At 28.6% G+C, this 24,542-nt stretch overlaps 1 protein-coding gene across 1 annotated transcript; it reads right to left on the bottom strand.

Annotated features, from left to right (window-relative positions):
• Positions 1 to 537: 537 nt before the first annotated feature.
• LOC119689259 lies at positions 538 to 2,943 on the bottom strand. The gene is made up of 3 exons (XM_038104051.1): positions 2,820 to 2,943; positions 1,956 to 2,043; positions 538 to 1,588 (listed from the first exon to the last, which is right to left on the bottom strand). The coding sequence occupies exon 3, from the start codon at positions 1,565 to 1,567 to the stop codon at positions 788 to 790; it is 780 nt and encodes a 259-aa protein (XP_037959979.1). The 5' UTR covers positions 1,568 to 1,588; positions 1,956 to 2,043; positions 2,820 to 2,943; the 3' UTR covers positions 538 to 787.
• Positions 2,944 to 24,542: the final 21,599 nt, after the last annotated feature.

The raw sequence follows: 24,542 nt of genomic DNA, 5'->3' as shown, positions 1-24,542 counted from the left end.
ATATTGAAAAATGTATTATTAATACCACGATTCCAAATAATAGTAATACTTGATTGTTACTCTCAATCAGTTTAAAATTATAATGGCAACTATTTTATTTCTATTTTAATAAAAGTTTTTAATTCCATACCTGATGAACTGCTGACTACCCGAGTTCTAGTACGTTTAAAGTCAATATAAATGCTTCTATTTCAATTGTTTCTATTTTTACACATTTCTATGCAAGTTATGAATTTAAAAAATAAATATATAAATATACATATCCGTTGGAAGAGTTCTGTGCCTGACTGAATTCTTATAGAAATAAAATATTTATTTAATATAGCTTGACTTTCAACGACATAAAAATATTGATGATTATTATATTATTATAACACCATGTGAGTATTTAAACTGTTATAAAAATTATAAGTTGGAGTGGTGTGAACAGAACTGAGCTAGCAGGTGTGGGAGGTTATTACACACATTAAAAAATTTTTTTTGCAGTGTATTATCTATTGTAGAATAAATAAGCCTCCAGTAACAAAATTTTAAAAGCATCCGTTCAAAATACCCATTGCAATCGCTTAACTTCCTGCATATTATAAATACTTGCAGACTATATACCGAATTTTTCGAACCTTCAATAGATTTGTAATTTATTTATCAGTCATGAAATAAAGCAATTCTTAATATATAAAATATGATAATATCTGCATACGTAGTTCCGCAGTTAATACTAATTTTCCGAGTTCAAAAATTTATTCGTTCATTTGTGAAAATTTTTAAGTCCAGAACTTAAACCTGACTAGGTCTTTTTCTTTTGCTGTTTCTTAACTTTTTTTTTATTATTTTTCTCTCGCTCCTGTTTTCTTATTTCTCTTTCAGCGCTCCGTATCATTTTCTGGTTGTAGGGAGTGTTTGCTGACTCTTCCTCATTTTTATCTACTTTTGAAAAACCAATGGAGTTTTGTATCCATTGCCAAAATCGATTTAATAGATTCATTGCAAAAATTTTAACATCACTGATTTTTTGACGTGGAACACAAAGTCCAAGGCAAGCGACCACCATGCATATATAAGCCAAATAATGGAAAAGACTGTCTTCCCTCCATGACGTTTCTCGGTTTCTGAATAGAGGCCTTTGTTGCTTAGTGACAGAATCACTAGTGACCTGCAAGACCTTTACGAATACAATCCAACCAATACAAAAAAGTGTGCTTTGCCCTATCACTGTAAGTAAATGTTGAAGAAATCCAACACGACTAATATTATCGGCTCTGCATTTAACTTCTGAAAAGTATAACAGTGCCGTGAAACACAAAATTCCAGAAGTTATACATGTGGTCGTCCATTTGGGTGATTCAGCTGGCGCCAGGAAGGTAACGCAGACCAAATAAATACTCATACCAATTCCTACTGTAAGCCAATACAGAAACACATGCTCTGGCCGATGTTGCACTGTGGTTGGATAGAGATCATCTGTATATGAATCCATTATACGATTTGAGCTACAGGGACCTGCTCGATCACCAGCGGGAGAATTATGCTTCTTAGTCTTGGTTTTTGTTGTTCGATCTCTGTTCATGATGACTTAACATAGGAAAATCTAAAATATTAAAAATATTTATTAAATACTATGAAATAAGTTTATTATGATCAGATTTAGTCTTACCATATAGTATGTGTTAAGTCTCCACATACTAACTATAAAATACTGAACTTTTATATAATAAGAAGTTAATATAAAGTGAAATGTTGAAGGAAGCTAAGGTCGAAAACTAGTTATAGTGAAGATCATAATGATGATCTTGTTGATGAAATATATATAATATCACTTAATATCGGTAGCTAGAAACTGCCGAGGATATATTATTACGTTAATATACTTCATGTTTTTTATGATACTTTATTTTTTTATTATACAATTTTTTTAGTTATATTATCAAAAGAAAAAATTAAAGATTTTCACTTACTCAAATCGTTCAACAATCTCCAGTTTACTGCTGGGTGGTGAATACAAGATAACTTCTACAAAAACGATCACGTCTTCCTTTAATTTTTCTATAAAATTAATTATAATTTATTAACTAATTAAGTAACACAAAACAAAAGATTTTTAATTTCGAGTGATAAAAATAAAATTAAATAATTCTACAAAAACATCAAAATTTTACAATATCCGGGATTGGTAATAAATTGTACGCTAACTATGTTGATTTATATATTTCCAATTGAGAAGTTTAATTCCATAATAGGACTGATTTAGTGTGGGAAGAATAAACATTGTTCTGGGATCTAAAGTCACGAAACATCATGACATAGAAAGTGCATGAGTTTCCGTTCAGGACTGCCACCATTGGATACTCTTTAATGACAGACTGAAAACAAATTGTGTGCATTGTCATATGCCATTATATATAAGGCGACACAACATGAATTATTATAAGAAGAACCCCATTAATGAGTTACCTATCTCTCGAATATACTTCTATTCAATTAATGTGGCATCTCAAATTTTGGATATGAAAAATTTACTGATTGAGTTCGCAAAAACACGCAGTACTAAAAAGATATATTTTTTAAACTTATTTCTATTTACTTAATCCAACTCTATGTTATGTCTACGATTCTTTCAAAAAGCGCTTAAGATAAAAAATAAACACCTTTCGAAACAAAGGTCTGAGTGGAATTTCTTTTCAAGAGGCGAAGAAAACATCAATTTAAAGCTGTAGAATGTAGAAAATAATTATAATAAGAAGAATAAAGATTGTTACTTGTCTACTCTAAACGCTGCGGAAAAACAAAATATAAAAACGTTTTACAAAATACATTCTTACCTTTACTAACAATTCACTGAGTACTACAAATTTTTCTATAATAATCACTTATAAAATTTAAATCTAAGAGATATACCGCACTAGATATATCTACACAAAAGATATATGTCGTAAACTTCACAAAAGTTTCAGATAAAATTTTATAAATTTTTATTTAATTTGATATGTAAGGATAAAAATTCAAAACTTATGATTGAAAATAATTCAAAGCTAACTACGGAATTTTTAGAAATATTGAATCTAATACGATATTATTCTTTCCGAATTCGAAAATCGCCGAAGTTGAAAATTTCATTCCAGGATCATATGGCTCCATTGTTAATAAGTCTAAATTGGATAGAAATACAGGAAATTAGTGGAATGCTCCTACTAAAATATATTCACAATTATACTTGTATATTTTTATCTCTAAAAATGTTATACTCACAAAACTGTGGTAGAAATTTATGACATGAAGCTACACTGAAGTACAATATATGAAGGTAAGTTTTACTAGTCTTTCAAAGATATCACAATATTAATAATATAATAAACGACTGTGAAATAAAATTGTGAAATGCCTTGTGATCAATGGTTCTTATTTCTTAAAAATCTGAACATGTATGAAAATATATAAAAAGTCTCTTATGATATAAAATTGCTAAAGAGGAATCAGCAGTATTTACCGATTATTAAGCGCAGCTTCACTTTAGACGCATATTCCAAATTAAACAAGGATTTAGACGAAACACTATTTTCAAGACCGACATGGAAATATAGATATTAAACATTATTTTAAATGCAGAGAAAACTCTGTTATATACCATATGTAAGCTTATCAGTAAAATCTACAGGGTAATTTGTTATTTACAAGTTCCAGCTGATATATGATGTACTTACTAGAATAATATTCCATGTTCATTGAATTAAGGAATGTGTGTACTAAAAGGACTAAATTGGGTAGAAATAATAATGTAGTATACAGCATATACTATGTAAGAAATAGTAGAGAGCAACTTTAATATACAAATGATTTATATCAATGAACGTAATACCTATATCCGTAATTACTATGTAATATTTCTAATTAATAATTGATTTTATAAGTCAAAGTATAGTATGTGTTGTACTGTACAAATGATTTAAAATTATCACGCATATAGTGTTACCGTTCTTCGTACCCAGTTCGTTCGTTTGATATAATTGAACGAGAGTTGCCAGATATATTGGCTTCAAAAAATGGCGCATACTTTTCAGTAACACCTAATATATGTTATAATTATGTTATAATAGACTGAACCTGTCATATCAACAGTTTAGAGGAAATCAATCAACGATAGTTGATTTGTATCCAAAAAAAAAAACATAAACTGATACTAACATCTACGGTCCGATATCTGGCCAAGAAGCTTCGTGTTGATAGTGATGCTTTAAGATTATGGTATTACTTACTTACTAACTTATGTGGCCATAACAAACCGTTACCGAGTTTCGGCCTGACGCAGCATGTCTCCCCAGGCGCCACTGCTGCGTGCGCGCCTTCTCCAGTCTCGTATATCAAGTCCAGTTAGTGCTCCCTCAACTTGATCACTCCACCGGAGACACGGTCTACCTCTACGTCTTCTTCCGCCAACTACTGCTTCAAACACCTTTTCCGCCGGAGCGTCTTCATCCATTCTCACGACATGACCAAGCCAGCGAAGCCGCTGGATGTTAATGCGCTGAATTATATCAATCTTGTAATAAAGCTCGTATAGTTCGTGGTTCATTCTAATGCTTAAGTATTACCCTTAGTGATAAAAGACGAATGAAATCCTCTTTTTTTTTCTTGAATATTAAAAATGTTATTTATAAAGAAAGAATAAATCGGTAGAGATAAAATGTTGATTAAATCAAATGATAACATGTAAAACAAAAGCTCCAAATGTTATAAAATATGACTTAACATATCAGGATAAAATGTTGGCCGTGTTCTGATGAAAGATGAGATGCTAATTTTTTTTTTAATATTAATAAATAATTTATCATATCTTGGCTAACTTTTGTACCGACATACCATTATTAAAAGTATTACTAAAAGTTCTACTCAATGTTGCAAATTACTTGACCTTTATTTTGGGAAGATGAAAACACTTTGTGTATTGTTTGCCATAGAATTACAATCTCACAATCTAGCATATTTCTACACGTGCTAAGTTACACATAACACAACATTTTTTAATTCTACCCTTGGAGCGGACATCTCAGACAGCTCAACAGAAGTCATTTTATTCGTCTATTCAATTTCAGTTTAGTAGAATATCTCTTCATAATAACCGTACTTTTCAATTTCGACAATGATGGTGACTGGGCATACGATTACTAAGCAAACTGCTACTGAGGTTCTCGCATAGCCGGATAAAGTTAATTCTTTTAAATATCCTGTAATGAAGGACAAAAAGAAAATGCAAAGAAATTAAAAATAAAAAAAAATTGTAAAACAAATGCAACATAACTTTTAATTGCTTTTATAGTTTAAACTCACAATTGGTATTCATATCCTTTTTAGCAATTGTTTTTGTACTCGTTTGCCAACCCTGAGCACAGCTTTTTTCATATTTGGTATCACATTTTTTCTGTCTTCTAATTTTGCTTTTGTCTTCTCGAATGTTATGCTTTCCTGGAACAATCAAAACATAAATCCCACTCATTGTTGCTTGCGTTTGCTATGCAATTGCTATTGTTAGATATTGGCCAGGATGGCACAGGAATAACAGGGCAAATATATATATCACTGCAACAACAATTGTCTAGAGCAATAAAAGTTACTTCTTTAAGCCACAAATCCTTGAAAATTAACGAGCATTGTTTAGAAAAATTAAACTAAAAATGCAAATAGGAACGTCTATAAAGTATAGACATTATAAATAAAAAAAAATACCAGAAAGGATTATAACAATTGTTTCGTTCTTATATGAATTCGATTCCATAAATATTTTTATGTTATTAAAGTTTGCTATATACACACAAATCAAGAGAAGGAAATTAAGATTTTAAACAAAAACTTGATTTCAAACAGAATGTAAAATCAGTCAGAATGTACATATGTATAAAATCTTCTTATTATTTAACTACCCTTCAATACTCCTTCTTCATGATCAATGATTTTTGTTTGCAGTATAGAATTTTTAAAAATTATAACTTCTCAGTTCCCGGCTTATCAAACTTTTATTTTCCTTCATTCAGGGCTCATACTATAGCTACTTAAGTCAATCATTCAATCTTTACTAGTATAAGCATTCGACCGAAAAGCAATTAGAGTTATCGGTTTTAAGACGCAAGGATTCTGCTATAGACGTAATTTTTAATAATAATAAGATGATAAACTTCAATAAAAATAAAGATAATTTTAGGGCTCTACAATCGAAACTGTTCACCTAACTTGACACCGACTCAGCTTGGATTCAGAAAGAAAATAACTATTGCCAACAAATGTTGGATGGGCTTAGTAGGAGAAAAGTATCGATGTCCAAATATAGGTGTATTTTAAGCGAAATCAAACATTGTGCTTTATTTTAACATTTCAGTCTATAACTTCATCTAAATCATCATCATAATTAAACTAATTTATGTGTGTTATTTATTTAAGCCATATATTATTCAATAATAATTTGAGTAGTTTTTAGTTCATGATTGTAGTTGTGTTTCAAAAAAATAGAAAAGGATATAACTTATTGACTCTGGCAGTGCACAGCACTTGTCAAAAAGCGATTACCATATCTAGGTGCTTTATCCTATAAAAATGTATTATATATATTAAATGTAAACAAAAACTCTTTTGAGTTTTCTTTTGAGAAGTCGGCACAGTTTGGTCAGCCTACTCGTTTATTATCTTCATGATCTTTATAATCTTATATGCGGATTACAGCTACAGAGTTTTTTATAGCTGGGGCTTAGAGACGTTTATATCATTGCCAAAACAATTTCGAATTAATTGATTTTAATTTATTTTATTTTTTTTTTGTGCTGGGTGGAAAGCAATGACAGCCACAGTGCGAGACTTTTACCCACCAAAACAGTCTCTTAGGAATGAATAGAGAAGATTTCAATCGCAATATGGAAACTTTATTATAGTCAATAAAAGAGAAAAATGTGAGCAAGAGGCTTAATACTAATAGACGTCTGTGTTTATCTAAACTAAAAAAACCTGAACGTGGCGCAGCAAGGTGAAGCGGGCAGTAAATTAGGGCTATTGCGCAAATGCATGGAGTAGACTAGTGCTAGACTGTGTGACCAGGGTCACGAAAGCCACGATTGTGGATTGGAATGCTGGTGGCATTGAAGTGCTTTTCCACAAAGTATAACGTATAACATTCGGCGAGTTTGTAGTACATGGTTTGCACGAAGTCGGCACGGGTAAGGAAATGCTAGTTCTTGAGTCGCCGCGAGGGATATTTGTACAACTGGATGAAATGCCATCGGGCGAGTGTCAGAAGGTAATCGTCGATGTGAGTAATTTTGGCTTTTTTTGTAAGGAGCGATGTCGATCAATTACTTGCCATCGGGCACCAATGCGAATTAAAAATACTTTCACAGTTTTTAGATATATTTGATAGACTTAGAATTTACTTATGCAGTGACTCAAGTACGTTATTTTGTTTATCGATGAATTACCATTTTTGTTGAGTTTTGAAAAAAATCAATTTATTAAATATGTGGTATTCATTGAATGTTTATAGACGTGCTTTAAAAGATTTGTAAGACCAATCAAAAATCGAAATCAAAAGAGAAGTGAGTATAAAATGAAAGCATTGACTTGTATAGTATCTCATTAGATACAATTTTTTATTTATATATTGTTCTTATTGTAGTGCAATTGAAACAAATTAATTGAAATAAATTAGTATCTTAGGAGATATTCCTAATCAATGTAGCTTGGCAAGAGGGTCACAAATTTAATAAAAGTAATTATCTAAATGTTTCGCACATTTTCCTATGCTTACAAGTAACAAAAGTATAATAATATCAATGGGTATAAAAAATACAAAAATCTATTTCTTATTAAGTGAACGAATACGTAAAAGTATCTTACAAACAGAATTCCCTTAATTATTTTTTTAACCTTATTGCTGTCATTATGAACACATTTTCGTGCCACTGCGAATTGTTCAGATACAAAGTGCCGTATTAATTTATGCACGAGTGACATGTGAAAACTGTATGTCACACTGCTGTCACATTAAGTCAGTGTCAGGTGAAAAAAATGTGTAAAATAGATATAATAAAATATAAATATAAATAAAATCACTGCACGTCAAGTTGTCGGACATTTGAAATAAATTGAAATGAAAAGTTACAAAAGTACAACTGCTCCAAAAGGGAACTACTCCAGAAATCGTAGGTGTCTGCACTTGAAGAGAGGTGACAATTGATTTTATGGGACTTGAGTGCAAATAACAAAAAAAAATCATTAGAAAACGAACCAAATAGAACTTAAAGAATTATTTCATAATCCAAGTGTTTTTAGTTGCATTACTTACAGATTTTGTACTTCAGTTTAGTTTTGCTTTCAATTTAAACTTTATATTGGCTTTCTTCTCACTTCATTTAAAACTTTGTCTTATTATTGTTTTCTTCAATTAAGACAAAAATAATTTTAAATTTGATATTTTTAATTTAAGTTGAGATTTTCGCGTTGCTCTTAATTGATTTTACTTGCAATCATGTGAAATAGATTATTTCATTAACCTTATTTGAAATAGATTAAATTAAGAAAATGAAATATACACAAATTTTGATATCATTGAATGCGATTACATTGCATAGTAAATAGTAAAAATTAAATTATATACAACAACAAAAATTTTAATTAATTTATTGAAATTTCGCTGATCAATAATCTTATTTGAAATAGATTAAATCAAGAAAATTAAATATAAAAATTTTGATATATAAAAATTTTGATAAATAGTAAAAATGAAATTATATACAACAACTAAAATTTTAATTAATTTATTCAAAATTTCGCTAACCGTTCAACGTTGTTTCGAGCATTGACAAGTACTCATTATCAGTGATCTTAGCAAATATTCGAATTTTATATTTCTTCATTACTGTTCGAATCCTTCTAGTTTCTTTTCGACAGAAATAATTTAACGTTATTATTATTTACTTTTATTATTTACTTTTATTATTTACTATTATTATTTACTTTTATTATTTACTTTTATTATTTACTGTTATTATTTACTTAAATTATTTACTTTTGTTTTGCACGTACTTCAGCAATTCAGGAATTTTATATCAATTTATTTAGAATATATTATTATGTTGAGGCTAGTTGAGTCAGTGCACCTGAGCACTTTTACTCTCTATTAACTGCGAGGATTCTTCAAAACCCCTCTTTGCGCCTTGACTGATTATTTTTTTATTTATGATTACAAAGAACAAATATACACTACATTTTCTAACATCTATTTTGCTATCTGTGAAGATAATTGTTTAAATGAACCAAGACGTATTAGTTGGAGATCCTACAATTCACTAGGTCAATAAAGATACTCATTTCTTAACAGTTCTAATACACGGGAATATAATGTCTTAGCTATTTTACTTTGAATGAAACACTCCTTTTTCGTCACGTGCACATTTCAAGAAGGTAAAACGTGTTCAAGTTATGGCTAGCAGCAGGCACTTGATTTGGAACTACAATTTAACACTACTTAACAAAAGCATTTGATGTCATCTCAATTTCACTAACATTATTTGGCAAACTAAGAGCCTGTAGACTCCAATGCTTAACATTACTTCAGAGTGTATGTTTCCACTGCTTACTTAGTAAGTTACTTAATTAACTTTAAGAATTTGTCGTTTCCATTGACACAAATTTACTTGTTGCACATGAAAGAGCTTTCATGTGTCAGAAAGTTCCTTGAACGTTTTAAAAGAGCTTCTATTTGTTTAAATATACTTTACTGGATAATATCTCTTAAACAAAATTATGTATATAATTGATATATTTAAGCATTTATATATATTTTATACATCAATTTCATATCCAATTAATAAAAAAAAAGATTTTATTAAATATTTAGTTTTTCAGTTGGTTTATTTACAGCTCACCTTTTGTTTGTTTACATTTTACTTTTAAAACATATGACAAATATTTAAAATTTTGGTAATTTCAATTGCGGAAAATTTATTTTTAAAGATTTCATTCAACACTTTTGGTCTTATTTTTCGTACTTTATTTTTAAGTAAGTTAAAAAGCGCGAACGGAGCTCTTTGCATGGTTAACGAAACTTACTTAGTGAGTTACACTTACTAAGCAAGCAGTAGAAACATACTACTAGAAAATTGATATGACGGTGGAATTTGTGTTGTTTTTGGAAATAAGGATCAATTGTTCTTTATACAGTGAAAATATTTTGAAGTGGCCACATTCATAAAGGAACATCTCTCGTACAATTGTGTAAAAAAATTCACCTATAACAGCTGCTTTCCCTAGTAAGAGAGAATAATTCATTGCTGAGATATTTAGGTTCTATTTGTTGTTTGTTAACTATTCCTTTTTCAAAAATTTTTTTTTTGTTATGTTGGTACACATATGGTACAAATTTGAGCGCCATCTGTCAAGTTTGCTATCAATGTCAAGTTTGTTTACAGCAGCTGTTTATGTGAGACTACCTCAAGTGCATTTAGCGATTTTTACTCTGGAAATTTCTTGTTGTACGCTGTTATCGCTCAGGGACCATATTCGCCAGATCTGGATCCGTGTGACTTTTTCCTTTTCCCGAAACTCAAATTGCCCCTGCGTGGTAAGCGTTTTGAGTCGATTGAATCGGTAGAAGAGAATTCGCTGAAGGAACTAAAAGCCATACCTGCACGGGCCTACGAAAAGTGTATGGAAGATTGAGTTAAACGTTGGCATATGTGTATCGCTTCAGAAGGAGCATATTTTGAAGTAGATAAAATAAATTTGGAATAAAATTTAAATTTGTGTGTTTCATTTACAAAATCCGAATACTTTTTGAGCAGAAGGTCTTGAAGAAAACTGTATCAAACTTTTTGTGTTGTTTGGATAAAAAGTACTAAAATATATAATGAATATGTAATTAAAAATTTTGAGTAATAAAAGTACATTCATAACAATACTGATATATCTTGCTAAGAATTTATTCACTTTGAGGATTGAGGATTTAAATGTTAATGTTTTTTTTCTATGAAGAAACTCCAATAAATAATATAAAACACAAAAAACTTTCATTCATTATAATTTCTATATAATTACATTATTATTTTAATCAAAGGATTTCTCTTTTTCCTCCCATATAAATGCCAAATAAATTATGATGACATTAAAGATAAGGAAATGAGGTTTGGTAAAAGCAACACAATCAGAACAAAAGCAAGTCCACAGTAATCAATAAACCATGCGCAAATTAATCGGAAGCAGCCATAGTAATTAAGAAGTAATTACTTACGAATATGCATATATGAATGTCTGAATTGAACGCGAAAATGCATTTACATAATAACTCAAGTATAATGGAGCTAGTAGGACACTTGAGACTGCTTACAGTGGACAAATGCGATTAATTTGTTATTAAATTTAATTAATATTGACATAATTATAATGGCTATTTTTTAACCACGTTTTATTTTATTTAAATTGATGTGAATAACTTTTGGTTAATTTTACCGTTGAATTTGCATATTCGATCAATATCAAAGTTAAATTTTTTTCGTATCTTAAGTAATGTATTAACGTTTGATTTCTAGTGCATTAAAATCACATATATATGTTAGCATGTAATTAACTCTTGAAATTTTGTTGGGATTGACATGTATTTCTTATGTTTAATTTATGTCCTCATGTATCGTTTATATGAAAAAGTCAAAAACTTCAAAATTATAGTCATTTTTAGACAGAAAAAAATTGTGTGAAAATCCATTTTAATAAAAAATCTAACATATATCTTTAAATAATGAAATATTTATTAATGGGAGGTGAACTTAATAATATCAATTAATGATCAAAAGTAAGTTATACTTATTTATTTGACTCAATTAGACACCTATTGACTCAATTTCTAGTTAGATAACTATACGTTTGTTATTTTTGGCTTTTACAGATATAAAGATATAAACAGTCCCGGGTTTGACATAATTTGTTAAGAGTCTTTTATTTCTGGAACAATTTAGAATTGCGGTATATGAGAATAGTAATTTAGATCTATCAACGACATTTATTTGAGGGAACTGTTAGTTAAAAAAGTGGAATTTTGAAGGGCTAAAAATGTCTGCTTGAAGTCTTGTTTGACACCACATTATTGTACTTTAGTGAAAGTCAGATATACTATAAAGTATAGTATATTATAAAGTATAGACTATATACTATAAAGTATAGTATATTACAAAGTATATAATATACACTATTAAGTATAGTATATTTGACTTTCGATAGTTCAATGCTCGTTATTTTTATTTATTTGAGCATTATCTCATATAATCATCCTAAGAATTCTTTTTTCAGCGACAAATGGTGCAAAGTATTTTTACAGCTTTAAATGGACTTACTTAAAAGATGAGTAAGATAAATATTTTTAAGAAATATTATTAGCTGTTGTCTTATTTTAACTTTTGAGCTTTCGGTAACAAAAAATCGAGGCATATAGTTTCAAATAGTGGACACATAGAAACTCTTTCCACAGTTAAAATTGACCATGGCTTGGATACGTCATTGTCATGCATTTCTTTACATAGATGGATAATTTAACAATGCAAGTTGTCAACATCCTACGCTGCAAAATGTGTTCCTTTATACACCAAAGTAGTCGTTGTACAAATATGCATAATTTTATATAAATACTGCACTTAATACTATTAAAAATTACTATCAAACTGAAGGGTTCAATAGGCAATTTAAATATAGAGCTCTTACTTGATCGGATGCGTAAAAATAATCAAAAAATAAGCAAACAGTACTGGGAGTAGACTTAACTGAGAGTGAAACAGTCTTGAAAATAGAAATGCACCATATGCTTTGACTTCGCTGTCATGATCATGTGAATCAAGTTGTTATAAATAAGAGTTAGAGGAAGAAGGGCGTAACTTCGATGAAAAGGAGAGCAGTGCTGAGTCAAACCGAAACACGGACGCGGGTTGTTATAGCCAACTATGTAAGTTTAGTTGCTGAGTTTAAATTAACACATTCAATATACTTTCAGATATACTTTTTATTGGTGTGCTTTTCGAAAAATAGTTACGAATTAGCAACGACCATGCAACGACTTCCTACTTTTATCGCAATTCATACTATAGGCATAAGAGAAGTACAAATCCGATTTCCAAACGAACAGAGCATCTAATTGAGCAACAACAATGTGATAGCAATGACACTGGCATAGGAAAAAATTGATTAAAATTTTAATTAAAAGACAGATAGTTCTCTATATTGTACCGAAATGACTTATTTAATGTAGTAATTAACAATGTCTATTTTAATATTTATTCATTGCTTGCGAGTGCTTTGACTATTATACTGTGATATCTTGACTAATAATATTGGCAAAATATATCTTAACATATATGACCTCAGAACAGTTACTGATTTTTAACTTCATATATATACTCCAATTAAAAAATATCGGTGGACTTGTCAATAACCTGAATAACCAGCTTAACATAATTAAGGAAAGTCTTTTCAGAGTCTGAATAATAGATACTATTGATCTCAGAGTTCCATTATTGTTTCTGATACAAATTATAATATGGGTACAATTAATTATTATATATATATCCCCTTTCTTGAGGACCTGGACCAGTTACAGGACCTGACACTAAATAGCTTTTTATGCTTCGCTAAAGGTTTTAGGTGGTTTATAAGCCTAGATTTCTAGGTAACACAATGGGCCATTAGGCCTAAGTGATTCCACTAGGGATCGCCGGTATAACCTAATCTTACCTTTTTATTATATATATATAAACATATATTTTTACGCTTTAAAATATATTATTGAAAATATAATTGAAACTGATTCTATAGCAACATACACCCATCGGTTGCATAGATTTCCGTTTAAAAGATGATATAATTTTTACTTCTAAATTCTAAGTTTAAAAGATCTTACCCCAGTGAGTCGCTAGTGTATAATAAACCTCAGTATTCATTCTTATTATCAAGTCAACTTTCAAGTTATCTTATTAAACCTGAGTTCATGTATATCATTTAATTAAGCTTTTATGTGTTAGAAAGTAGCTTAGTTACAATTTCAAAGTAGTTATAAGTTATAGAGCTGATTGAGCAGAACTTAAACATGATAAGGGTCTATACAAATATGATCTCCTACTGTATGGTCCCTTACTCTACAGTAATAAAGTTGTGACTTTATATAAATATGAAGAGAAATTACTAAGATTAGAAATATTCGTTATATATTTTATATGTGAAATGTAAAGAAAAAACATTTCTTCCCCAACGCAGTGAGGAAGTAAGTATTTAATAAAATCCTGGGTTTTATTAATTGAATAGGTAATAGATATATAATATATATACATATATAGTAGTAGTAATTAGCTGTATTTTTCTTCATTTTAAATTTGTTGTATTACATATAAATTTATAACAATTATATTATATATATATAGAGCTTACAGCTAAAGCATTACAGTAGTCTGCCAGAACTTTAAATTAATCCATTAACTAATTATTATAAATATTAAATAAATATTATTACCTATAAACTTGTTTATACAATACAAATATTAAATTTAATTACTATACGAAAAATAACAGATTTCATATAAATTTATTTAAAAATCGTCATTGATAATCTTTTGCTTTTATTTTAATGGATTTTTAATAAAATATAAAATACGAGTGAAGGTTTACCGAAGTACAACAATCTGTCTTCTTTAAAAATGGGGCATTCGTCTACTAAATGCATTATATCGCCTTTCAATTTAAGGCTGCATATTGTACACAAGGTGTCTAGACATTTGTACGGTACATAGCACAATCGTAGGAGTTCGCCACAAGTTTTGAAGATTATCCTTATTGTATCTACGTTGACTTGCACGTGGATCATAAGTCAGTCTACTACATGCATCCCTTAAGATACTGTTTCTTGCCGTTTCAACAAAACAAAAATTGTATACATATTGTATTGTATATAGATATAGATATAGATATAGATATAGATATAGATATAGATATAGATATAGATATAGATATAGATATAGATATATAGATATAGATATAGATATATATATAGATATAGATATATAGATATATATATATATATATATAGATATAGATATTGATATTGATATAGATATAGATATAGATATAGATATAGATATAGATATAGATATAGATATAGATATAGATATAGATATAGATATAGATATAGATATAGATATAGATATAAATATAGATATAGATATAGATATAGATATAGATATAGATATAGATATAGATATAGATATAGATATAGATATAGATATAGATATAGATATAGATATAGATATAGATATAGATATAGATATAGATATATATACATTTATGCTTTTGACCACCACTATGTATTAATATGTTAAATAGTATTTGAATGTTTTGGTTTCCTGATGATGACTTTAAACTTAAGTCGAAATATAGATAAAATAAAAATTATTGCAAAATTAAATTGTGATTTCTTTTTCTTAATTTTTGTTTTTAATTTATAACAACAATAAAAAAGTTTTAACCAATTGCCTTGAAAAAAACACTATTAAATTTATTTGGTCATAAAATAATTAACATTCAGTATTTAAAATATGTATAAAATCTATATAGTAATTATTATATATAATATTTAATTTTTTATGTAAAGTATTATTAAGTAAAGTTTATATAAATAAACAGAACCTCTCGTTGAATTTTCGAAGCACTTTTTGACACACCGAAGCTCTTTCATATGCAATAACTAACTTATCTTAATTACTAAGTATTCAGTGAAAGCCTGGTTACTTAAATATTTTTCAAGAAATTCTTTTTATAAAGAGGTTTTTTTCGAACAGTAGTGAAATACAACAACAAAAATTTTATATTTTTATGTTATTTTAATTAATTGAATTTTTGGCTGACCATACAGCTGTTTCGAGTATTGCCAAATACTCATCATCAGTGGTCTTGGAAATAATTCTTATATTTAATTATTCGTAAATAATTATTTTTAAGACTGCAAGTACCAGGAATCGAACTCGGGTCCTGCCAAATGTGAAGCTCAGAATCAGCGCACCTTAACCTACTGATCCAAAGCCGTACTTGAATTTTTTTGTTCGCATATTTTTCTGGAGTTTTGTTACTTTTACTCTGAAAGTTTTTTATTAACAATTTTACTTGCTGTGTTTATATTAGAACGAAATCATAAACCAGCTGTAGAATAATTGAATTAATTAATTAATTATAATTTTTATTTTCAATTGTTAAATTTCAATACTATTCTGATTTTTTTTATTTTTTTTAATATATTCTTGACTTTATATTGCTCCATACAAACGTTATGAAAGTAACTATACTTCAAAGTTAACATATTTGAGATATTTTTAATTAATTGTAAAGTTAAAAAATAAACAAAAAGTATTAATTACTATCAAATCGTATACATCGGCAAGTGTATATGTAAACACGTCTCTGTAATATTGATTATTTTTACTATAATGCTGATTTCTTACATTCTTGTTATTTTATTCACATATACAGTAAATAAAAATGTAATATAAACAAGTGCAATCCATCAATATCTGAAAGTGTAACCAAAACTAACATTTCCATTGAACACTGTCAATAGAGATGCATTAACTCTTACAAATTAAATACCATAATTCCATTGCTGTAAACGGTGGAATTTAGATCTTATCCAAGCATGTATCTCGGATATACAAGCAGCGTGAACATATGCTCATGAACTTAAGCTACCAGACAAGCAACTTAATAATCAGCGTTTGACCTAAATTAAATGGCATGGCACACGCGTTACGCCTGGAAGTACTTAACTTTATCCTGGCAACTTGAAACAGCGTTTACCATCGTCTGCTGTAGCCATGATTGATTGCCTACTCTACTATGAAGATGATCAATATTGTTTGTTCGTCCGGGTAAAGACTCCGCAGCGCAACAATGGCGTCAATCAGAAATTCATTAGTGCTCCATGCCTCAACGACTACTGAATTGTAATATGCAAATTAAATAGTTTCATTTATTTATTATTTATTGTAATTAAAAGGAATGTGATTGCATTTAATCATCCCCACAATTTACTCCGCTTGAGATTTTAATTTCAATATAATTTTATAATAAATAGCGAATAATGTTATGAATTATTAATTAAAATTCTTTCATTTTAAAGGTCAAAATTGATGTCACCAATTTTAATAATTGTTTATTATAAACAAAAAAAAACAAAAATAAAAACAATAATATTAATTTACATACATAATTTCTTTCTATAATATTTCACAAAAATAATTTATATTCTAGGGACAACACAGCTCTCTCTTTGGCGAAGTAGCCATAGATTGAGTTCTGGAATCAGCTTTATTCTAAAAATAAACTTGCACCGCTAATGAAATCGATTATTTATATTAAATTTCCTTCTGATGTCCATCGGGGTCGTTGGTTCGTAAAGTAAAACAGTAAAATATCAAATCAATTTTTAAACTCCGTTTTGTATAAAGAAACTGAATTCTTAACATAAACTATTGTTTTCAAAACAGAGGTGTTTTAAACAGTAATAAATTACAACAACAAAATTTTATAAATAATTAATTTATTATTTGAATTTTTGGCTGATTATACAATTGTTTTGACTATTGCCAAATACCCATCATCAGTGGTCTTGGAATTATTTCTAATATTTAATTATTTGTGAATAACCAGTGCCCTCCCAAATTGCAAGCTCAGAGTCAGTGTTCATTCACCAACAAAATATGTTTATTTTGCTGCACCTACGCATTTGTATAGATATCTATGAGAATATTCGTTCATGGTAAATGGTAATTTAATCGTATTACTGTAATTTTCTATGTATGTTCTGTCAATCTTAGAAAAAGATATTAAGTTTCTTTACCGGACAAGCTTTTAATAGTCGTAATTTCTTCTTTCAGAGTTGAGAGAAAACAGCAGTAAGTCTGGTTGAAACAAATTGCCACCATTTTTCAAAATGTTAAATGCTTATTTATATAATATAATATATAAAAGTTATAAACAATAAAAATAAATTAATTTAAGTAACAGAAAACCAAATGAATATTAGAAGTACCATGGTTAGCATTTTTATCTTATACATTTAAATTAATTAATTTATTTATGTATTTGAAATTGTTAATAAATGAAATGCTCATATGATTTTAAGGGATAACTAGAATTTTGCAACACATTTCCAGTGAATATTCACAATAGACTGATTTTTTAAATTAGCTACACTTAAACATAGAACGTAATATTTTTTGCAAGTAAAACTTAACTCTGAAGATTTTAAGAGCATTGTTGTTGCTTTACATGTTTTTTATCGTAAGTGGTAAGTATTTTTTTGCTACTCTGAAAGCAAAAATTATGGCTAATGAAGCAATAAATCCATTGATATCATGCAGCCTAATCTGAGCTTTTATTCTTATTCCTATATTCTTCTGTTCTTAAAATTTTGAAATTATCTAAAAATATTATATAGAATTTTTCTTTTAAGGATCTTTTAATGAGATATCAAGACTATTGGTTTCTTTCGACTTATTTATTTATTTAAGGAATAGGCTATTAAAGCACCCCGACCTAAAAGATCTATTGTGCGCCTAAAGTCCCAACTAGGACAATTTTAGACTATAAATCTTGTAATTGCTGTGGGATTAATTTTACTTATTTGTCTTGGAATTAGTATCCCGCTTCCAAGGTAATCGAGTCTACGTCTTGCCACCGCTGGGCAGTGGCATAGAACATGTTCTGATGTTTCCTCATGACAGAGTCGACAGGAGTCACTTTCTACCACACCTATAATCTTCATAATCTTCTTCTTATAGTGTCCTGTAAGAAGTTCAGTGTAGATTTTAATATCGTTTCTGTTTGGGCTCTCCAGTGTTCAATTAGATGTTGTTTCTCTCGTTCACATAACAAGCTATTTGTGAAGCTATTTGTTACCCCGCAGAAGGGCTCTGGACCAATGAAAGGAGTACATGCAATCTTCTTTGCTAGGGAGTATGCTATTTCATTGCCCTCATGCCCCTCGTGTCCCGGTACCCACATAAGAGTAACATTCTTTCGACTTAATTATCTATTAAAGAAACAGTGTATCATGGAATTGTTATATTCAAGGTGGGGAATTAGTCTGCGTTCATTTTTGGGTAAGTTGGCATCAGTTGTTATGTTAAGTTGTACGTTAAACTGAAATAAGTTGTAGAGCATTAGAAAATATTAATCTAAATCGTAGCAATATTCTGAAACCCTATGATTGCAAACGGTTTGAAACCTACTACTACTATGAAGGTGAAGATTAATTGTGCTTAGATGAATTCAACTACCCTGCCCCTGTGTGCACACAGTAGGTCACAATAGCCGGTTTTTAACGACATTACGGAATGCAGAGTAGAACTTTATGTACTAAGATAGATAAGCTAAGTAGTAAAGATATTTAGAATGTGACTGGGGTAAGTAAAAATACTTTTTGCCATACAAATGCAACTAAATGGTTGTGAATGTGCAGTCTCGAAAAAAATACACCTTGTGATGGGATTGCTTTAATGAATTAGTCAAATTTTTGTAAATTTTTTAATTTGTTTTTGATACTCGATGAGTTAAGAATTTTCTTCAATTTATTTTAAAAACTTTTTTCAGAAAAATGTTCTTTATCTTAAATTCATACATTTTGTTTATTATAACTATAAACTGACCAACTTGAAGAAATGTTTATATTGCTTGGAGCATACTTAACTTCAGTGCTTCTTCTCTCTCTCTCTTAAAAAAATTGTTTAAATTTTTGAATATTTAAAAATCTAAAATTGCAATTTTGTTAAAGTTTTGAATGCATCCAGAATATTTATCTTTTTCAGATACATATATATATGTGCATGTGCATGTGCAGTAAGTAGATAAAGTAAAATATGTATAAAAAACGTATAATCTTTAAAATTAAAAATTCTTTCTGTGATTATAATACAATTTATTTAAATTCTATTGATGCTTTGTTAATATGTAAAACAAATGTTAACATTTTTTCAAGCATAATTTTTCTCAAATATGCAAATTGTTTGTTAATTTGTGTGCCGTACGAAGTTTTTTCTTATGCACTCCAGATACTTTTTTCATATTGGACTTTGATGTATTGTTTAAAATGTTCACCATTAGGATTGCATTATATTTAAATTATATATTTGCATAATTTTAGCATATCGTTCTATAATATTTTAATATAATTGAAATTTATTATTTTAATAAAAAGCATTGCGAATTGTGGCAAATGTAAATTTATTAAGGATTTCATTTGTAAAATGCGAACATTTGATTAAATGCAGTTGACAGCTGCATAATGCAGTTATTTACCATGTCATAACCTACATTGCAGTTTCCTCTATTTAACTGTTTAATGGCAGACGAGCGGTACGGAGGAGCTCATCGGTTTCCTACTCAAACGCTTGACCCGTAAGTTGAGCATTTTACGCAAAATAAAATGAATTATTTTCCATTTAATGCAACGTTTATGTAAATTTACTTTGTTATGAATAATTAATTTTAATTATATATTGTTTTAAAAGATTATTTTATGTATTTAATTTATCTCATTATTATTACTGTATTGTTTATTTTTTTTTTCTTTTGTTTTGTCAATTTATTTTTTTAACAGCAAAATTTTGACTATTTTTTTTTTGATTTCATTTTAATTTTCTCATTAATTTTCATTTAAATATTTTTAGTGAATAAATGTTTATTTATTAATTTCAATTGCTTAGTATTTTATCCCTTCATATTATATTTTAAAATGCTCACAAAATTAATTTGTATTTAAGTGAGTTGCCATAATTTTAAATGAAATAGTAATTAGGCGTATCTCTAAAAAAGAAAGTAAATTAATAAATAATTAAGTAAATGAATTTTTCAGGATAGCATTTTGAAAATTTTAATTTTGATAAATAGCACAAAACCACTAAGCAGCCTGTATCTCTAAACGATGCTAATTAGAGAGACCCACTCATATATCGAAAGTAGGCGAAAAATACAATGTTTACTGCCTACCATGGAAGATGAAGTAAGAGAACTCTATTAAAGAACAAAGTTTCAGTAATTATCGAACATAAAAACAATGATCACAAAAAATACCTTCTGCTCAAAAAGTATCAAGATTTTGTTGTTTGTTAACTACTCCTTAACTAATAGACCTTTTCCAAAATTTTTTTTTTGTTATGTTGGTACACCCTTTCTTGACATATGGTACAAATTTGAGCGCCATCTGTAAATTTGTTTGTTTACAGCAGCTGTTAATGTGAGACTATCTTAAGTGCATTTAGCGATTTTTACTACGGAAAATTCTTGTTGTACGCGATTTTTTCGCTCAGGCACCATATTCGCCAGATCTGGATCCGTGCGACTTTTTCCTGTTCCCGAAACTCAAATTGTCCCTGCGTGGTAAGCATTTTGAGTCGATTGAATCCGTAAAAGAGAATTCGCTGAAGGAACTAAAACTCATATCTGTGCGGGCCTACTAAAAGTGTATGGAAGTGTATGGGCTAAGCGTTGGCATATGTCTATCGCTTCAGAAGGAGTATATTTTGAAGGAGATAAAATAAATTTAAATGAAGGTATACATTAAATTTAAATAAATTTAAATGAAGGTATACAAACAAAGCTTCAATTTTAAAAAACTGCTTAGATATAATATGTTTTACAACCTTATAAGAAATAAGATTTTAATTTATGAGGACACATTGTTGAAGTATGAGTGGAATCATTCGAAAGTGAACAGAACTGAAAAAACTGAAAACTATAACAACAACAATACTACAGATGACTTTATTTGGTCAACCCAAAATCCAATTATTATATACATATGTATATACGATTTATTGTAAGTAATATTTAATCAAGAAAATACATATCTCGATGATTGGTAGTATTTTACCTATAGTACTTTATGTTGCATATTTTCTTGACGTTAAATAAGAATAAAATAATAATATAATAAAAATAATATATCAAAAGTTATTCTACCATATTTTGAACTAAGAATTTACTATGTCACTGCAAAGTCATGTACATATTAATTTTGTATGAACAACTTAGTTTTACAACAATATTAATAATAATTAAAATATATAAAAAATTGTATTTTACAGTAGAGGTTTCGAATAGTAGTAAACTAGAACAACAAAGAGTTTTTCATATTTTTAATTAACTGCCCATCTGTGATCTTGGTATTATTTCTTTTATTTGATTATTCGTAAATAATTTTTTAGAACTACATGTACCAAGGATTAATATAAATCATACAATAAATAACACCTCTATAAGAAAATAATATTGAAATTTCACGATTAAAATAATAAATATAATTAATTATTCAATTATTCTACAGCTGGTTGATGATTTCGTTTTAATATGTTGATGAACTTTCACAGCAAAGCTCGAATATACAAGTCATATTCGGTTTTGGGCCATTTGGTTAATGAACAATGATTATAACCCTTGGAGACTAATTGCAGTCTCAAAAGAAATAATTTATTATTATTAATTGATAATAATTAAATAAATAATATAAATAAATAATACTATAAAAAACTATATGATCAGTCAAAAATTCAATTAATTAAAAATATTGAAAAATTTTTGTTGTTGTTGTTTATTACTGTTCAAAACCTTTCAATCTTATATAAACAAATATTTTTATTTGATGTGATTATTTGATGAATTACCGACAATAAATTTATTATCATTAAAATAATAGTCTCTTTTATTATAATACAAAATAATAATACATGTGATTGTTATTGTTACAATAATTGGTATCTATAAATTATATCATGATGTAGAGCGATTATACGTAATATCCCGAGGTATTTATATTCATTGCCCATTTGTACTTGACTTTCTTAGAACTTTCACAACAACGAACTACTTACTCTAGGATCTTTTTGAAAATAATAATCTTGAATTTATCTAGATTCGCGATAAGGCCCCATTGTGAACAATACCTGAACAGATCATCTATCATAATTTACAATACATGAGTTGAGTCCGCAAATAGAACCACATCTCCAGCATACAAAAGTAATTTTATATGAGTTGAGTTAATAGGTACTTCAACCCGTTAAAAGGTCGTACAGATTATGTAAGTATTGGGAGAACAAAATGGGGTTGAGAAGGCATACATCTTGAGTGAATTGTTCTATTTAACATATGTTAAGTGAAACAGTGCAATACAGTGAAACAAATCAAAGCCATTGAACGGATGACACTTTACAAAATGAAAGTTAAATTTGTTTTTAATGACAACTGATTTCAAAAACAATAATTCAAAAATTAATAAATATTTTTATCAGATTTTCACATTTTTATATAAGAAAATTAATAAATTAATAAATCTGTTTTACATAAATATTTTTTTTGGCATATCCACGAAATTTACTTGTGTTACATACAAACACAAATGTCTGTATAACAGCAAATGGCACTTGAAATTTATGAAGTTTATCCTTTTGAAATTATATTATAATTAAGTGTTGGAAAATTAATTTTTATTATTTATTTAAATTGTGGCAACGGTGTCCACTCAAAAACTTACATTCAGATTGCAGCCATTAATGGTCGGAACAAACTGTGCAGTGGTCAACTGCGCTGAAAGTGGCAGTTTTGCGCTATTCCGATACGTGTCCAGTGTTGCGTGGTAAATTATTTTTAATTTATTTACAAGCTTTATTATCTATATAGTGGAGTGTATAGGGTGGCAAGCGCAGATGCAGGATTGGTAAATATAAACGTAAATACGTACGTTTATGTCGGAATGTGCTTATCTTAGACAGTGATGGGCTCATTAAATAATTAACAATTACAATTGAAATTATTTTAACATTCGGTTGCGTTGTGGACTGGTCCGTGCTGGTCTGTGCTGATGTGCGACAGAGATTTCAGCAAATCCCTGAGTTTACAAGACACTTGGGTCGCACGCTTATTTCTATTCGTTACAAGCTCCTCATTTCTTATGCACCCACTAGCATTAGATAGACTCTATTTAGACTCTGTTCATCTGCCAGCTATACACAAATATTTTTATATATAGTTTAGAAACAACTACTTATAGTTGATAAGAGTTAGTTTCATAGTTTTAATGAAGTATAATTAAGTGAAAATGTTTCGATTTGCCAATTGTTTTTAAATTTCCAAGTGGTTGGATGGTTGGTATGTTCGCAAATAGCTTTCCACTAAGCCTGTTCAAACTAATCACATTTTGTGAATGCATTCACAAATGCCAAAAATTGCATTAATGTAGAGCTCTGGTGTAAAATGCATTCGTTCAAATTTTTGTAATTAAATTTTGGTTTCCCAGAGAGCGGCATATATCACACACATATGTCCCCACTCACTCACAATTATTCCAAATTAAATTTGTGTTTATGCATATGCATTATTTAGTAATTAACATTTAATAAAGCCTTAAATCTTTATATTAACAATGACATTTTATTTACAATAATATAATTGAATTTTATTTATATCTGCTCAGGCTTTCGATCTTAAAGCCATTAAAT

Source organism: Teleopsis dalmanni, chromosome X (assembly GCF_002237135.1).
Source record: "Teleopsis dalmanni isolate 2A chromosome X, ASM223713v2, whole genome shotgun sequence".
Taxonomy (NCBI): Eukaryota; Metazoa; Arthropoda; class Insecta; order Diptera; family Diopsidae; genus Teleopsis; species Teleopsis dalmanni.
This window is presented reverse-complemented; position numbering and strand designations above follow the sequence as displayed.